This window comes from Ammodytes marinus (assembly GCF_949987685.1).
Source record: "Ammodytes marinus genome assembly, chromosome: 3".
Lineage (NCBI taxonomy): Eukaryota > Metazoa > Chordata > Actinopteri > Uranoscopiformes > Ammodytidae > Ammodytes > Ammodytes marinus.
The window spans coordinates 9,816,758-9,833,257 of record NC_137232.1 but is presented as its reverse complement, the minus strand read 5'-3'; the positions used below and the strand labels follow the sequence as shown (position 1 = coordinate 9,833,257).

The following is a 16,500-nucleotide window of genomic DNA, read 5'->3' as shown; positions in this document are numbered from 1 at the left end:
AGCCATATACCAGCCCCAGAGGCAGTGGTTGTACTGAGGGCTGTACTGGTCTCATCAGCCCTGTTGTCTAACACTGAGAAGCTCTTCTTACTGTCAGCAATACCAAGCAGAGCAACACTAAACTGCCTTTTCGTGTTCATTCAGCTTAATGTTTCTTAATTTTCTTTCAATTCTTTGGCATGGCATTCTTTTCTTTTTTGTATAATTCTTTTTATTTTGGTTTAATTTTTTTAAACAACAAGCAAACCAACAAACAACAGACAAGACATAAGAACGAAGAAAAGGGTGAAACAAAAGGACTACTCTTCTTCTCACTAAATCAAACTCTGAAACGGCTGTTTCTCCAACTAGCTCGGGAAAAAAACAGGAAAAGACAATCAGTTTGGAAAAGAAACATCTTATGATGCAATCAGATCGTGTTGGCAGTATAATTGTGCCCTCTTGTCCTTAAAGCCTCTCTGTCTTTTCCATGTCAGCGAGCCCCAGATGACTCTCTATTAGGTCACAGACTAATTTGAGAAGGACATTTGTTCTCTCCAATCTACATATATATTTGGATTGGATATGACTTAGCACAGTAGTTCTTTCTGTTCTCTAAATAGGGAGACACTGTTATGAGAGTAAACTATGACTCGGATTGAGTGCAAAAGGGTTCACTCTTGACCTTGGAAATAGGTGGACCAAATCATTTTAACTCATGCTCGACTTCCTTACAAGCCTCCTTTCCAGACATCTTGCTTCCCATTCTGAGCACGGCAGTAAACAAAACCACACTCAGCAGATGTTGGCTTTGCAACACATTGAGGTTTAACGCTGCGTAATATTGGACCACATAATTCATTTGAAAATTAGGGTCACTCATTAGTTTTGACCACATTAGCCACTGGGCATTTATTGAGGCTGCTGCTCTATGTGTATTGTGTGGACTTCATAAGCCCTGTGCTGAACACTGCCTACTTGCTGTGTAAAACAATGTTTACAGTATGCGGATAGGCACTGAATCATAGCAGTGACATTTCATGGATGTCCTTTCCTCGGTGCATTAAGAAGAAAAAAAAAGCTGGTGTTGATACACAGCCTAGGCTCTGTAAATTGGTAAAAAAAAAAAGGGGGTCCACCGTAGCTTGCAAAATGCCCGTTTACGGAGTCTAGGCTGTGTATAAACACAGGATTTCTTTCCAGCGCACACACAGTACGGACAGGTAGCGGAGATATTCACTGATTTTGAGCGTTCTCTACAATCGCTGACTCCACCTTTAACATGACATGATGAACCTCATCAATTATTAGACAAATTATTTACAGCCAACCTCTCTTTCTAATCAACTGTTTCTTAAACACTGCAACTACAAAATGCCGCAAAAGCCGAAATGTCACGCGGATAGAAGCCCATCTGTCCGAGACAGCCGGTGAAACAAGGGAAAAGATGAGATCCAGAACATATTTACCATCTGCTCCTCTGCCTGTCTGTCTGTCTGTCTGCTGCCTAACCCAGGCTTCCACTGCACAAACATTGACGACTTAGAATGGCAAACACACAGCTCTTCACGTTACTGCCAGCCAAATATTGATCTGTAGACGGTTACACTCAGCACACAATGCTCACTAGATCGCTTAACTGTGCTGTAAGACAATGTAGCCCTTTAAAAATGCATGCAGGTGCAGTGAGTGCAGTAGGAAATGGCAACTTTAATTTGCTACATAACATAATCATCTACTGAGTCATTAAAACGTTTTATATAAAAACAAACTATGACTTTTCAATTTCTAATGAGCTTTATTATGTACTTTACTGTGTGTCAAATTCAAGTGCCTTTACACACAACCAAATCCCAAATTACTTGCTACGAGAAAGCCAAAACTACCTTATTTTCAATGGTACCCAACTGGTAGTAAAGTAATGCTCTAATTAATAAAATAAATTGTTGAAACTCAATTTCACTCTTTGATGAAGTGAATCGCTATAAAGTCATACTTTTTAAGTTGCATGCGCTAGAAACCGTTCCAAATTGCAGGTGTTACGGTCAAAGATCACAAAAAAAGGGCAAGACACCTCACCCTAACAAGTTGAGTGAAAAAATGAAAAATATAAAAGATCATACAGGCTGCTCTCTTACCCGTGTGGTGGTGGCGAACATGTACTTGTCTCGGAGCTGGAAGCTGTCCACCTGCTCCAGGATGACTCTGCGGTTTTGTTCACTCTGGTAGAAGTCTGTGCTGCTGAGGACAGTGGAGACGCCCTGGGGCTCGTGTCTCTGGACCAACACCGTGGTGGGGGGGTCGTACGGATCCACACCCCTAAGATGAACAGGGGAGAACACAAGAATGAATGTGTTAGTCAATTCATCCAGGGATAACACATATACGGTTTGTATGGATGCCAAAACCAAACCATTTATACATATATTGAAATCCTATTATTTCCTTCCAGATACTTTATGTTTTAGTCCCAGTAGACTACATACAGATTTCAACACTCCAACCAACACAAAGCCCATCCACTAAAATCTCCTTGACCAAAGACCATTATGTTTTTATTTTATTTTATTTATGTTGGTAATTCAATACTGTCATTTATTAACTTTCAGATTTATCAAATTGCATGATAATAGTGTGCTGTTGTTTCAACAAAATGTTATTGTCTAAAATGTATTCACGGTTTATAATTTCCAAACCTATATTTTAGTCACTTAAGTTTTGATGTAAAGCATAAAGTTGGAACACAAATGTATTGACAGACAGACAGACAGACAGACAGACAGACAGACAGACAGACAGACAGACAGACAGACAGACAGACAGACAGACAGATAGACAGATAGACAGATAGACAGATAGACAGATAGACAGATAGACAGATAGACAGATAGACAGATAGACAGATAGACAGATAGACAGATAGACAGATAGATAGATAGATAGATAGATAGATAGATAGATAGATAGATAGATAGATAGATAGATAGATAGATAGATAGATAGAGGCCCAAAATGTATATAGATTACTTTGTAACTTGAAAGAGTGACTTCCACCGTTTACTTGCTCCTTACGGCGCTACCAACCCCAAAATGGCCAAGTCAAAGCCAGTTAAAAACATCTAAGGTAAGAGATACTTCAAAAGGGCCACAAGGTGCTTCAGTGTTTAGCACCTAACAGGGTCTGGGTTTTAATAACAGCCATGTTCTGATGCCTCATTTAAGAAATCATTGCAGCATTGATGAACTTCTATTACTATCATATGTCTGCAAAACATGTCCTGAATTATTCCTTAGGAGGCTGCTGCTACAGCCCATAACATGACTGAATTATTCTGGCCTGTTTCAGAGAGGCTTTTCACTCTGACTGAGCATCTTTGTCAATTGTGGGCTACATTTCAAGATAATAAATGTCAGCCCCAAAAATACAGACCGTCATCAGCATGTTCACACTGAAAATATCTGTCCGTGTGTGTCAAGCTTGAAAAACAAGTGTACAGCGAGGGTGTTCCGAAAAACCGCGGCACGGAGAGTCGGGAATTAATGAAGGGGGGTTCACTGGGTCTTATCGTCTTGCCTTCTAGAGTCAGTGTGTTTTCCCTCCAGAGTCTCGAGGGCCCAAACAGAGAGAGCAGTGTCTGGACTCGAGCTCTGCCTCGGTGGGCATTCTTTCAAAAGGTCCCTGTTCAACTGATGGACACTGTCTGGGGCTGAGAGTGGATGGACGGCTATTCGCAGGCTGTCTATGTCGCTTCCTTTCAATTCTTCACTGCTCTTTCTAAACACTTCCCATCAACGTCCGCCTCCGTCTTTTTGGCAGTTTCTCATTCTAAGCCTGCCGTGTTAGTCATTCAATTAAGGTCTTTCTGAAATGTTTATGAAGGAAAATACCACCCTTCTTTGGGATTGTCAATTGAAAGAAATATTTTGACAATTCTGACTATTTTCAGGCCAAGCATTCACGAGGTATCATAGCCAAGCCAACTTACTAATAACTGAAAACTTCAGGCCCAATTGATTTTTTTTTGTATTTATCGAAACATAAATTATTCGGTCATGTGCTCTTTTTTGGTTTAGCAGGGCCATTCAGTACTTCATTTATTGTGTGTTTACCTGTTAGGACCCTACTCTGACCACTCCTTTTCTTGCCCAATTCCTTTATTCCTCTCTTCAAGTCACTCTTTCTAGGATTGTTTTGAATCTTTTTGTGTGATCCCCATTGGTTTAAGGATTGTATTTCTCATAGATACGATGCACAGAGGCTTTTAACACTCAGTCTATCGCCTAGCAGTGAGCACAGAGCAGAGGATTAGGATTTGGGTGGGGGACCGGCCCATCAGACCGGGTTAGTTTTAAAACACATCCAGCAGCAGGGTGAGAGTCATGCTTGAGTCTCTTTGGATTTCCAGGGCCTTAAGACGGATCTGCTGAACAACAATAGTCTCCCTTTGCTGAAAGCCTGAACAAGCTGGATTAGACCAACATTGGATGTAGCCGTGGGTGGGTGGTTGAGACCAATCTTTATTTGTGCTTCCTCTGTCCTCAGATAATTGGCCGTTTCTGTTGGCTTGGTTTACAATGGCAGCGGTGTAGCTTTGACAGACCTTATCCAATCTCACACGATGAATGCTAAATGCTATCAGTTGTTGAATTATCAGGACATCTATGAACATAGGATGACTAACTAAAGATTTTTTAGTTTTTCTTTCTTAACTGCCGAGCAGGCATGACCTGACGGCCGAATGTCAAATAGTGTATTCAGACTAAACTGAAGAGATTGGTCAATAGAAAGACATACCCTTTGTGTCTGCTTCTTGTGAGTTTTTTAGTAACATAGAAGGAGCTCTTGTAGAGGTGTCTGAGAGTCAAAGGTTTCCCTCTGTAATATCTGTTAAAGTTGTAATCAATCTGTCATATTTTAGTTAAGTTGATTCTGGCACGCCCCCTTGGACTTCATCTCCCACAGTTCATTTCAAAACTGAACAGGGTCAACCGTATGCCCCAGATTATGTTTATTGTATACATGCATACTTCCATTGGTAAAAAGGAGAATGTGCTATTTCCTTTTTTTTTAAAGTAACATTGCCGCGATTAATGAACATGCCACAACGAGGTCCCTAAACACATTTATCCACATCATCCTTGGCTTGCTGCAGTGTGACTGCAGGGTGTGTGACTAAATACATGAAGGACATGCCCAGAAATGACTGGCTTTTCACTCATATGCAATTAATCTAACAGGACAGAAATTGTCTGGAAGTGGAATGGGGAGACAAATGTGCTATGCTGAGAGAAAAAGTTGGCCGTGATAAGTTCAAGGAAATCTGATGAACTTTTACAAATATTAGGCTTATATCTTATTAGCGGGTACGCACATTTTTCCTTTCTGATCGTATAAATAAATTAGCTGACCTAGCAGTCTTGGGAATAGCTTCCTGAATTAATCACAGATGTTGGAGCTTCCATCAATGAATAATGAGGAATGATAGGAGGTGCAAAAATGTGGAGTCACGGGGGAGATACAGTGTTTAGAAACGGGTTCAGGCTCATCAAATAAGCTGCTTTAAACTACACATTTAAAATTATATATTGACTGTGTTATCCGTACATTTTAAATAAAATGTAAAACCCTTGAACTGCTTTAAGTCAATGCAACTGCCACTCTCACTATGACACTTAGATCGATTCATAGTGTTTCAAATGTGAAATTTTCTAGTTTGTTCTTCTTGCTGTCTTCTGTTTTTTAAGCAGTACCAATTAAAAAAAAACATGATATTTATGAAATATATATTTTCTTAGTTTGATTTTAAGTATCAACACAGAGGTTCTCATGAAAGAAACCACTTACAGTAGTTGTTTTTAAGTGTATCAGTATTCAAATCAGGTTTCATGTAATGGGTTCCTTACACTGCAATGTTTTCAACATAATATGCAAAGGCGTAATAAGTAGTAGTATAAAAGTGATAAGCAGAGACAGATTATTTACATGCGCCAAATACAAGGGGATATCTACTAAAAAGTTTCACCGCCAACTACTGGCCTATAGCATGCATACTACAGCTAGGCCTTTTTGGTGGATCCGCGTGTTTAGGGAGCATTTTCAGAACACTGTTGTCTAAACGTGGAACAATTTTTAAAAAAACGTAAAAGGAAATACTTTCTGTTTTTTAGCGAGACTCTTATCGTGTAAACGTAACCTAATTCTACAATACTGTATATCTAACAGGATCTAGAACGGTGTGCAGGTGGGGTGTGTGAAAATCCACTGTGTGTGTTATCTTGTTATCAGGGACAAAAGGCTATTTAGCTTCACAGAGGAGCAGCGGTGAGGGCAACCAGCAGCTCAGAGTCATCAGTATAACGAGCATCCACTCAGAGATGCACAGACAGGAGGTGAGAGGCATTTACTCATTGGAATACTCATTTATCAGATAGCAGACATCAGAGTGGTCTGCTGGTGTTGTCCAGAGCAATTTTCCTTATTTTCACTCAGCCCGTGTTGTTTTCAAGAGTCTTGATAAGAACAGCCTTGTACAGCTTTCATTTAAATTGTAAGTAACATACTTTGACTGCTGAAGCGTTTGGCAAAGAAAAGAGATATACAATCACTGGATTTATTGTCTGGCTGATGGCAACAGTGCACTTCAAAAGGGCTTATAAAGTAGGCTACACCAAAGCTATTAATTAGCTTTTTGTCCAACTGGGTTAAAACGGACTATAAATCAACCCTTTTGATTCACAGCAGAAGCCACCTTCGATCTTGTTCTAAGGCAAATGCTTCAGTTTGTTAATCCGCTGGTTTTCGCAAATACCAGCACCAGGAGGACAGGGAAGTTGCAATGCCACTGGTCATTTAACACATACTTTTATGACTAGTCACATTTTTAGCAGAACATAAATACTAGCTGACTCCCACTGAGCTTGGTCATTTTTCCAAAAAGTACTACGTTGTGAATAATGATGTATGTCAAATTCAGAAGGCTATGCCTTTAATCTACCAGATAAATCAAGATTTAGTTAATAAATAAATAAATAAATAAATGCATTGTCTTTAAAATGTCATACATGCACCATCCACACCACTGACTGCTCTGTTGTTTTATAATTTCACACACAATAGTCTCTTTACTTCTGCTAATGAGTCATGACAATAAACAAACAAACATACGCGCACACACACACACACACACACACACACACATACACATACACATACACATACACATACACACACACACACACACACACACACACACACACACACACACACACACACACACACACACACACACACACACACACACACACACACACACACACACACACACACACACACACACACACACACATACATAAAGAGAGTGACAAAGTGAAAGTAAACATGATGCACCTCAGCCCTCATGTCTGGTCCTGTTCAGCAACTCAAATATTGAAACCATTCCCCGGCCACTCCCAAAAGATAAACACACTCTATCGTCACTGTAAATATATGTTTAATCCACGGATGCCTTCACACAAATAAGGAAATAAACATTAAAGCAAAACAACAGGCTACAAGAAAAACTATTGAACTAGTTTGACCTTGATTAGCCGATTATAAAGACATTGGTGAACATGGTCAAACTTATTCGAATATAGGCACAGTAACAGATAAGTATCATTCTTAACCAGTGCACTGATGCACTGTAAATGACAAACAGAATAATGAAATGTGTGGTTTCTCTGGTGATTTGTTCCTGTACATACAGAGGAGATGAACTGTGTCCGATCCAGCTCTGCATGTCTTTCCTTCTCGAAACTTTAATATTAAACATGAATCTCTGGCCCCTTTCTTGGCAATTTTCTAGAAAACTTTAAAAAAAAATTGTCTCCTGAACTGTTGCTTAGAATTGTTTAAAAATGTGGTACCTTATTTTGAAAAGCTAACGGATAAATGCTAAAGTGGCAGTGTATTTTCGACTTTTTGGAAGAGCAATTAGTGAAATTATTTATATGGTGGAGATGATTTGCTGAGCCTCACTGACTTTATGCCCTCAGTTATTTGTCATCCACCGTTCCTATGTAGTGACCATGCATTTGTAATTCAATTAAGTTTTACACCCTGAAGCTTATGTGAACAATATTTGTTAGTAATTCCTTACTGAAAGCTACGGATAAAAACAATGTTTTAGTGGTACTGATATTGACTGGGATTCTTTGGAAGGTATTCACTCTTTCCTCCACATACTGCATCATTGAATGCATCACAGCACAGAGTTCCGGACATTTCTGATATCACGTTTATACAGTATATACACCCTTCATTGCATTTGCTCCAACAGCGTGTTTCTTACCAAAAGTAGGCCTTCACGTGCTCTTGGATCAACACCCATGACTCCCCAAAATCATCTGATTTCCACAGCTAGAGAGAGAGAGAGAGAGAGAGAGAGAGAGAGAGACAGTGTGAGGATGGGGAGGAGGAGAAGAGGGGGGATGGTGGGCTGTGTTTAAATGTAGGTCAAGCTCATTCCTTCATTTTGGCTCGTACACATGTGACAGGGAGAACACTGGAGAGACGCTTGGCTCTCTCGTGCTTCAACTCGAGACAAGGAAATTAAAAAATGCTTTCATACAAAAACCTAAGCAACCAATGGTTCTTTCTCTAGGTTAAGAGAAGGTTAAAAGATGGACCAATGAGTTAGCTATTTCTATCTTAAAACTTTATCCCTCATTTCACCCTAACATTTTAGCTTAACAGAAAAGTATGACTTGTAAAACAATTGTAAGAGAAGCCCTCTATCTTTAAGAGGTGCTTTAAAAGCAGAAGGGAAACCTTTGGACATATGGCAAGCTGTCAAATACAAAGATTGAAACTGGTTTTACAGTGAATATGCCCAGCCCAGGTCATTGCTGTGGAATCCTACAGGAGATCTGATCCTAAAACCATGACTAGATTACAGCCATGGAGCCGATGGCCTTTACCTGCTTGTTTGGGTGAGAGCTGTCATAGCCGAGCACCAGGTTGGATCTTCTGTTGTGGAGCAGCAGGTCTGTGGGCTTGAAGGGCAGGGAGAAGCCCTGGACGCTCTTACAGAAGTCAAAGGTGTTCCACAGGTAGTTGTTGGTGGAGTCCACAAAAAGGTACTGGAGAAGAAAGAAACATACACACTTAACCACAAATACAAGACATAGAATTCTACTTGATGTGAAAAATGTACTTCTAATGTATTCCCCAGCCCCATTAATAAAGTGTGAATATGTAATTGTACTGTGCTAATCCCACTGTCCCTCTACTCCCTTTGATGTGCTGTGTCACTGGATCCCCAATCATCTCCCCAATTCGTTGAAAGCAGGGCACAGTATAACAGACAACACAAGTCACCGAAGCCAATGTCTGCTGAAGCCCATGTGCTGAATCACTAATGTATAGAGAGGAGCTTTTGCTAATTCAGTCCCACTGGGGGACAGAGGCTGCTCAAGTGTTCACAGGAGTGCAGTGTGCAGAATAATAACTATGGACCGAGAAACGACCAAGGGAGCAGTTAGAAAGTTTCAATTTCCTCAATTGAGAATCTATTTTTATGTCAGCACTTTGTTAAACTCTGTATGCCTTGAGCTACATTTATAATTTATACTATTCTATAAGTAGCACTTCTATTAAGGATTGGTTCATTCTCTACCTAGCGGGTGAACAAACCATTTCATTAGAAACAAGTCAGGTCTGTGAGCACTCCTTCCTGGTTTAAAATCAGTAACAGGGATTCAGTTCAAGTAAACACAGTGAGGCCATCCTCTTTGTACTGTTACTGACTAACTGAGGAAAATGTTACTCCTGGTAGACATTTGAACACGTTCTTGTTGACTAGCCTCGAGTAGTAACTGTCCAAGATACGAGCAGCAAGCAAACACAATCTGAGAAGTACTAAACCTCACAATGTTTTCACAATTCTGTCAGGTCACACCAAAGTGCTCAAAAGCTACGATATAAAAGTCATGTCTTAGAAACTATTGCGTGAGCAGAGGCATTTCAGGTCATATCTCTTGGCTCTCTGACTCACTTGACTGATAATGGCAGAATGGCAGTACAAGTTCAAGATGAAAATCAGGGGGAAGATGTGATACATCTTACATCTATCACAAAGTCATATGGCAGAAGTGTAATAACCACTCTCTTTACTCCAACTTTAGTTATGTGTCGGCCACAGTGAAGCCTTGTGCACTTGATTAAGGGACTACGGATGTTTTCTGATGTTGTGCAGAAACCAACAGAAAACCCTGCTCTTTGTTCTCTCTGCTGCTTACAGTATCTATCTGTCCAGTACGATCACTTCATCTACTTGTCTATCCACTGCACTGAAACCACCGGACAGACAAATGACCACATGAGAACCGGAAACTGCGTTACGGTGATACAGCAAAGTAACAAAAGACTGATCATTAACTGCTCATAAAGACCATTGGAAAGCATACAGTATGGTCACCCTTTTCCTTCAGATTGTCTTTAATCCTAATGTGAAGAATAACACACTGCATCTAGAGTCTAGCATGTGGACCATTCAGTCTAATAACTAAGTGATATTTAGATAACTTTATATTAATTTATGTAGATTACCTGCACGCTAACTGCCTGCAGTGTGAAACAGGCTAATATCAAACGGGTTTCATAACTTTTGTAATCTTCAAAAACCGAAATTCTCAAAATCGCCTCTACCCCAACGCACCTATAAGCCAGATATTCAATGATAAGAAAGTCGGCATGATTTGAATATATCTCTTGAGGTCTCTGCCCTCTAGCTTGGCCATTCGCCAGCTATATACGTTTTGCCTTCAGACTCATTGGGTAACATGTCATACACACAAGTTTGTTTCAAGCACATCCCAGCCTTTAGAACACTAGTTCTTTTTGATCAACCTTGAATGCCTCTAGAGATTCATTTGAGTTCAATCAAAGAGTAGTAACTGATTGTTTTAAAAAGGTGTAGGATCCGAAGTTAGGAGTCTATGTTTAAATGGAAACTTAAGCCATGGCGTCCAAACAACTCTACAGAATTTATTTCAATTGTCCTCAAATACACTCGTTGCACCAGTTACTCACTTTAGCATTGAGAGGCTTTGCATGCTTCATTCATCTCTATTCATGCATAAGAAGCTCTTGGTATATTGTCTATCTTGGTTCCACATGTTTTGGACCTCAAATCTTGCAGTGAATCGGAAGTCCATTATTATTTTTTCACTACCACAAAAAGTGCAGCAAGAAATGGGAAATGAAAGTCTTCCATTGACTATTCAAAAAAGTCTCTAGAACTGTTGGAGTACAGTCCAAAAGTGGCATCTCTCCAATTAATACTTGAAAGAAGGGCCCAGGGCCAACTGTTAAAAGTGCATGTCAGAACCAATACCAAATCCAGGAAATCCTGACAACTCTTTAGACCTTTGGTAGATTTCCCACAGACAGATTTGTAGAGGAAGAGGTATAATAAAGGAATCCCAATCCATCAGCATAAACAGTACCCAGGAGCATAAAGGCTTCAATCACTTTAAAATGGAAAAAGTGCAAAACACCCGAGACACTTCCTAGAGCTGTGTGGCTCCGTAACCAAGCAAAAAAATGTCTGAGACAGAGATGTTAACAAAACCCAGTGGGAACTCAAGAGATCTAAGGATTCCTGCAACTCTAAAACAAGTTTTATTTCTCCCTCAGCCCCAACTACTGTCTGATGATGGATGTGTTCAGTATGCATGCAGCTATGATGAGAATTCCAGTCTTATCCACACAGACTCCTTTTCTGAACCTTGCACCTAATTTTTATATAACCCCGCATTCAGCAGTTAGCGGTTCCTCATTTATTTTCAATGGTACTGGATCATAAGTGGACACCTTTAGTTCCGACTGGAACTTACCCTTCTGTTGTCTGCAGGGCTGTGGTAGAACTGGGAGATGACCTGCTGGTTGCCATCCTTGGCCTTGGCCCCTGAAAGCTGGAACTTGTCTGATACAAGCGTAAAAGTTGTCCCGTAGTCAGAGGACACGTAGACCTGGAGGTAAAGATGAGAAGAGGCCGGAGAACTCAACAACAACACCTTGGGGTCCTCGATACATTTAAAAAAAAACATAGCTCTGGATTCTAGCACTTAGATTAGGGTAAGGTAACAATTGTTTTGTTTTTATATTAACATTGTGGTTTGAAAGAGTGCAAATCAATAGCATTTATTTTAACAGTTTCGTAAAGGCACACTATGCAGTTTCATCAAAAATAATAAGTATTTACTGTGTGGAGGTGTGTTTATCTGCACAGTCCAGCAACAAATGTTACCCCCCCCCCCCCCCCCTGGATATTACATGGGTAACATTTGTTGTTTTTGTTTTGTTTTGTTAACAGAATATTCAGATTTCAGACATAGCTCCACATTAGCTCCTCCCAGGAAGGCTACATGCGCAACAAACTCGTGATTCTATTAATCAAACATTGACATCAAAGATTATAGAAAGTTTGGCAGGGAAATATAGAAATATTTCAGACATTGGTTTCAATCCAAATAGTCAATATTGGTATTGGCCTTAAAAAAAACCTTAGTTCACCGTTAAAAAGATTCTTTGTTGTTACGGCCGCAAGCTCTGAAAGCTGATAGAGCACACAGAAAGATAAAGAAGAGAAATGTTCTTTTAAATGACTGTGCTTGAGGCTTTAATTTATTTTCTAAGTGTGTGTATGTGTGTGTGTGTGTGTGTGTGTGTGTGTGTGTGTGTGTGTGTGTGTGTGTGTGTGTGTGTGTGTGTGTGTGTGTGTGTGTGTGTGTGTGTGTGTGTGTGTGTGTGTGTGTGTGTGTGTGTGTGTGTGTGTGTGTGTGTGTGTGTGCTAGGGTAGCAGATGGAAGGTTTAATCAGTGGCTCAACAATCATAACATCACCAGAAACATGAGAAACATGTTGGACAAGCGCGAACACACACAAACCGTCTGCTGCACTGCTGATTTATTGAGGGCAATTTAGTGACTAAGTTTCGAGTGAAAGGGAGATCAAGACTGAGATATTGTTTTCCTATGTCTCAAGTCAAGCAAAGTCAACTTTATTGTCAATTTCTGCAATATGTACCAGACATACAGACAAATCAAAATTACTTTTCTCTCAGACAAACGGTACAACAATAATAAATAAGATAAGATTAAAAAAGTATTATATATAATAAATAGCTTCCAAATAGTGAAAAAGGTGAAGCAAAACCAAACGGTATAAAAAAAAAAGTAAATACATTTAAAATGTGAACTATGAGGAACATTATTTACAATATACGTGTGCAATATGCAGTAAACTGAGGAAAATGTAAAGTGTGTTGAGGTGTACTTACAGAGCTTGTTTTGGGCCCGGTGGCTCCTGCGCTGTCCCGGGCCAAGGCTACGATGACATTGCTCTTCTCTCCAGCCCAGTGAACCACCATCTGGTTATGAGAGTCGTTCAGGTTGGCCTGCAGGAACAAAATAGATTGGAATCAAAAATACACCTACAGTATAGCAGACTCAGAATCTCTCATAGCCCAGAGTCTACCTATGTAAAACCTAACTCCTCTCTACATGGATACTGGGTTACTGCAAAACAATGAAAAAAGACAAAATAAAGACATAGAAAAATGTAAGGAAAATAATGAAATAGATATCCCTGGTGTTAAAATTAATTATGTATTTAACTGGACAAAATTGTAACAAAAAGAGGGAAATTCAGGTTTTTATTTATATTTAAAACCCCCAGACACGTGTGTTCTCCGGGGGTCATGAACTGGTTCAGATAATGTCTGCACTGTTGTTTGATTAGTGCCTGCGAGCAGTTTATTGTTGTAAACGTAGATGTCTATAATTGCCATACACCCAGCGCTATGTGGGCTTGTTGAAAACAAGGGAATGCTATCAATGTTTGTTGGCTAAACAGGGCTGTGGTGATGTGCTCCAGTCAGGAGTGCACACAGAAATGTACTCCGCTAGCCTTCTCCTAGCAATCCTGGACTTTAAATGTCCAACATTGACATGGAAAACTAAATGGAATTTACAATATTCTAGATTCAAGATTCAAGAGTTCTTTATTGTCATTGTGTGTTTTGCACACAACACAATTATGCCGACGGCTCCAGCTTAAAATTTCTATTGCTATTGTGAAGTTAATTCCAAACTACTGATTGATGTTAGCATTCATATTTTCTATTTCTACCATTTTAATCGATTCATAATTAGCAAAAAACTATTATACTATATATATACTATATATATATATATATACACACACACACACACACACATATATTTTTTTTTCTGCCACCGGTAATGTTGACTTGCCTTCCAAGCTTCCATAGTGGCCTCCAAAACCTTCACATCCCTAATCCCTAGTACAAATTGTTGCCCATTATTTTTTTCACACATTGGTTTCACACTTAGAAAGAAGGAAGGACCAGTGCAACAAATCCATTAGATCTTCTTACAGTCAGTCACAAGAATAGATGTAGACATCTCATCAGTTCAACATATGGCTTGAATCTAAAGGCCAGGACACACCAGTCCGACTACCCGAAAATGGTGACTGCCGATTCAGGGAGCTCCAGTCTTCCCGTCGCGGCCGAAAAAGTGCAAAGAACACACCAAACCAACTGTTGCCTTTCCTTACGCTCTGCGCTTGCGCGGGACGTAATGTCTCCATAACAGCAGGCGGCGCTAATCTGTATTGTGGCCCGAAAAAATACGGAAGACGGAAATGATGGGACGGCTCTCTAGCCCATAAACATAGATAGAAATACGTATTTATATTTATGGACCATAAAGAGCACCATTTTTAGCAAAGAGTGTCGAGCATGGTGTCGAGCAGTCAACAAGGGTTGATGCATGTGAGTACTCGCTGAACAAAACAAACAAACACATTAAAACGATGGCTAACTGTTGTTAGCTGTTTGTGCTACCCGCCTCACTTCCGGGCTTCACTGATTCGCTAGCCCTCCACAAATCAAATTGCTCAAACTGAAAGACTGTCCGCCGATTGAACATGTTCAATCGGCTCAAAAGAAGCCCGACGACATCAACTACGACCGATTTCACGGCACACACCAAACAGATTTGTGTCTCCGTCCCCTACGACGGCGATTATCGGGCCGGTGTGTCCTGGCCTTAAAGCTACGGGAGACAGCAGTGGCTTGTGTCCTCACAGTAAAACCACAGCCACAAGGCTTGTTGTGTAATAAAAAGGCACCTAGTCAAACCCATTTAATTTATTTCATGTTTGAAACTAAAGACAGACTAACTGTGTTTGTTCAATGGGCCAACAGTCAAACTAAAAACAGCATAGGAGGATAAAGATCAAGGAGGTGAACCAGCCTTCAAGGCGTCATGACAACTCCTCCAGGTGTGCAAACACACACCAGAATGTGACCTGAGATAGCCTCATGCTGTAGAGTTGATACTTATTACCCATCTCTGCAGTTCCCCTCAGCACGGACAGGCCATTTTAGCTTCTGTCAGCTAGGAGTTTTCTGGCCTATAAACTCCACTTTCAATAACCTTGTCTCTCCAGACTAGCTAGTAAACATGATGGAGTGTAAGAGCTAGATATTCTTTACGTAGAAGTTGTTGGAGACACATATCTGAAATGTCTAACACTTTATCCATGTCTAATCAGAGATTTGCCCCACAGCGACCAGAAAAACATGTGTGTCCGTGTTTGTCCTTAAAAAACCTTTTCACAGTAATACGACCGAGCATGACACATGACTAAAAAAAATTGCGTTTTTTGTTGACGGATCAATTAATTTTTGGTTTTGGTCTTTTTAGGAGATAGAAGCAGATCATTAAATATAAACTAAATATGGACAGACTTTTCCCTAATTATAAACACCTTATTGATCAATAGTGTGTGCATTTGTGTAGGACCATCACAGCCATTTCATGAGTGGGTAATGCTGTACTACCTTCCCGCTTAGCGCACCTCCCATAGGGCATGGAGATCAATGAAAAGAAATAGGCTATTTCATCTTTTTCACTGTCACCACCTCCCGATCTGTGTTTGTCTCTGCTTTCCTTCCCTTATCTTTTATTGATGGTTTTGGTAAGGGGGCAGGCTTCAGAAAATGGCTCTTCTTTTGCTTCAAAGGCCTTTTTTGTATTTTCCCAGCAGCTCACACTGTGGAGAAAACAACAAATGTCTTTCCTACGATGCTCACCCCTTGGGTCTGCTGTGATCAGACACAACCCTCCACCCACTTCTCATTTGTTTCTTCTGCTATCACAGTGAACATGTGGAGGACGGTGGCACAACCTTTAGCTTTGTGATAGCATGAGGAAGTGGAGTTTAATAAAAGAATCAGCATGAAACATTTCAGCAGTTGTGAAGAGCTGCTGGCCGTGCAGCAGCGTACATGGCTGGGCCTGTTATGTTGGTAACACCGGGCTTTGTATGGAGTTATATCTTTATTCATGAGGTGTTTGTCTTTCGATTTAAGAGCATGATTTATTGATTTCGCTTCCCCTCACACCCTCAAACTCAAATGACTACTGCTCGCATTCAGGTTTACTCTG

At 40.2% G+C, this 16,500-nt stretch overlaps 1 protein-coding gene across 1 annotated transcript in view; it reads right to left on the bottom strand.

Moving 5' to 3' along the window:
• Positions 1-16,500, bottom strand: part of sorl1 (sortilin-related receptor, L(DLR class) A repeats containing) — a gene marked incomplete at its 5' end in the record, with an annotated part of 87,893 nt that overhangs the window by 58,966 nt on the left and 12,427 nt on the right. The window contains 5 exons of the mRNA XM_080053973.1: positions 2,118-2,298; positions 8,310-8,377; positions 8,938-9,099; positions 11,857-11,991; positions 13,302-13,418. Coding sequence (XP_079910099.1) covers positions 2,118-2,298; positions 8,310-8,377; positions 8,938-9,099; positions 11,857-11,991; positions 13,302-13,418 — 663 coding nt within the window. The remainder of the gene's footprint in view (positions 1-2,117; positions 2,299-8,309; positions 8,378-8,937; positions 9,100-11,856; positions 11,992-13,301; positions 13,419-16,500) is intronic.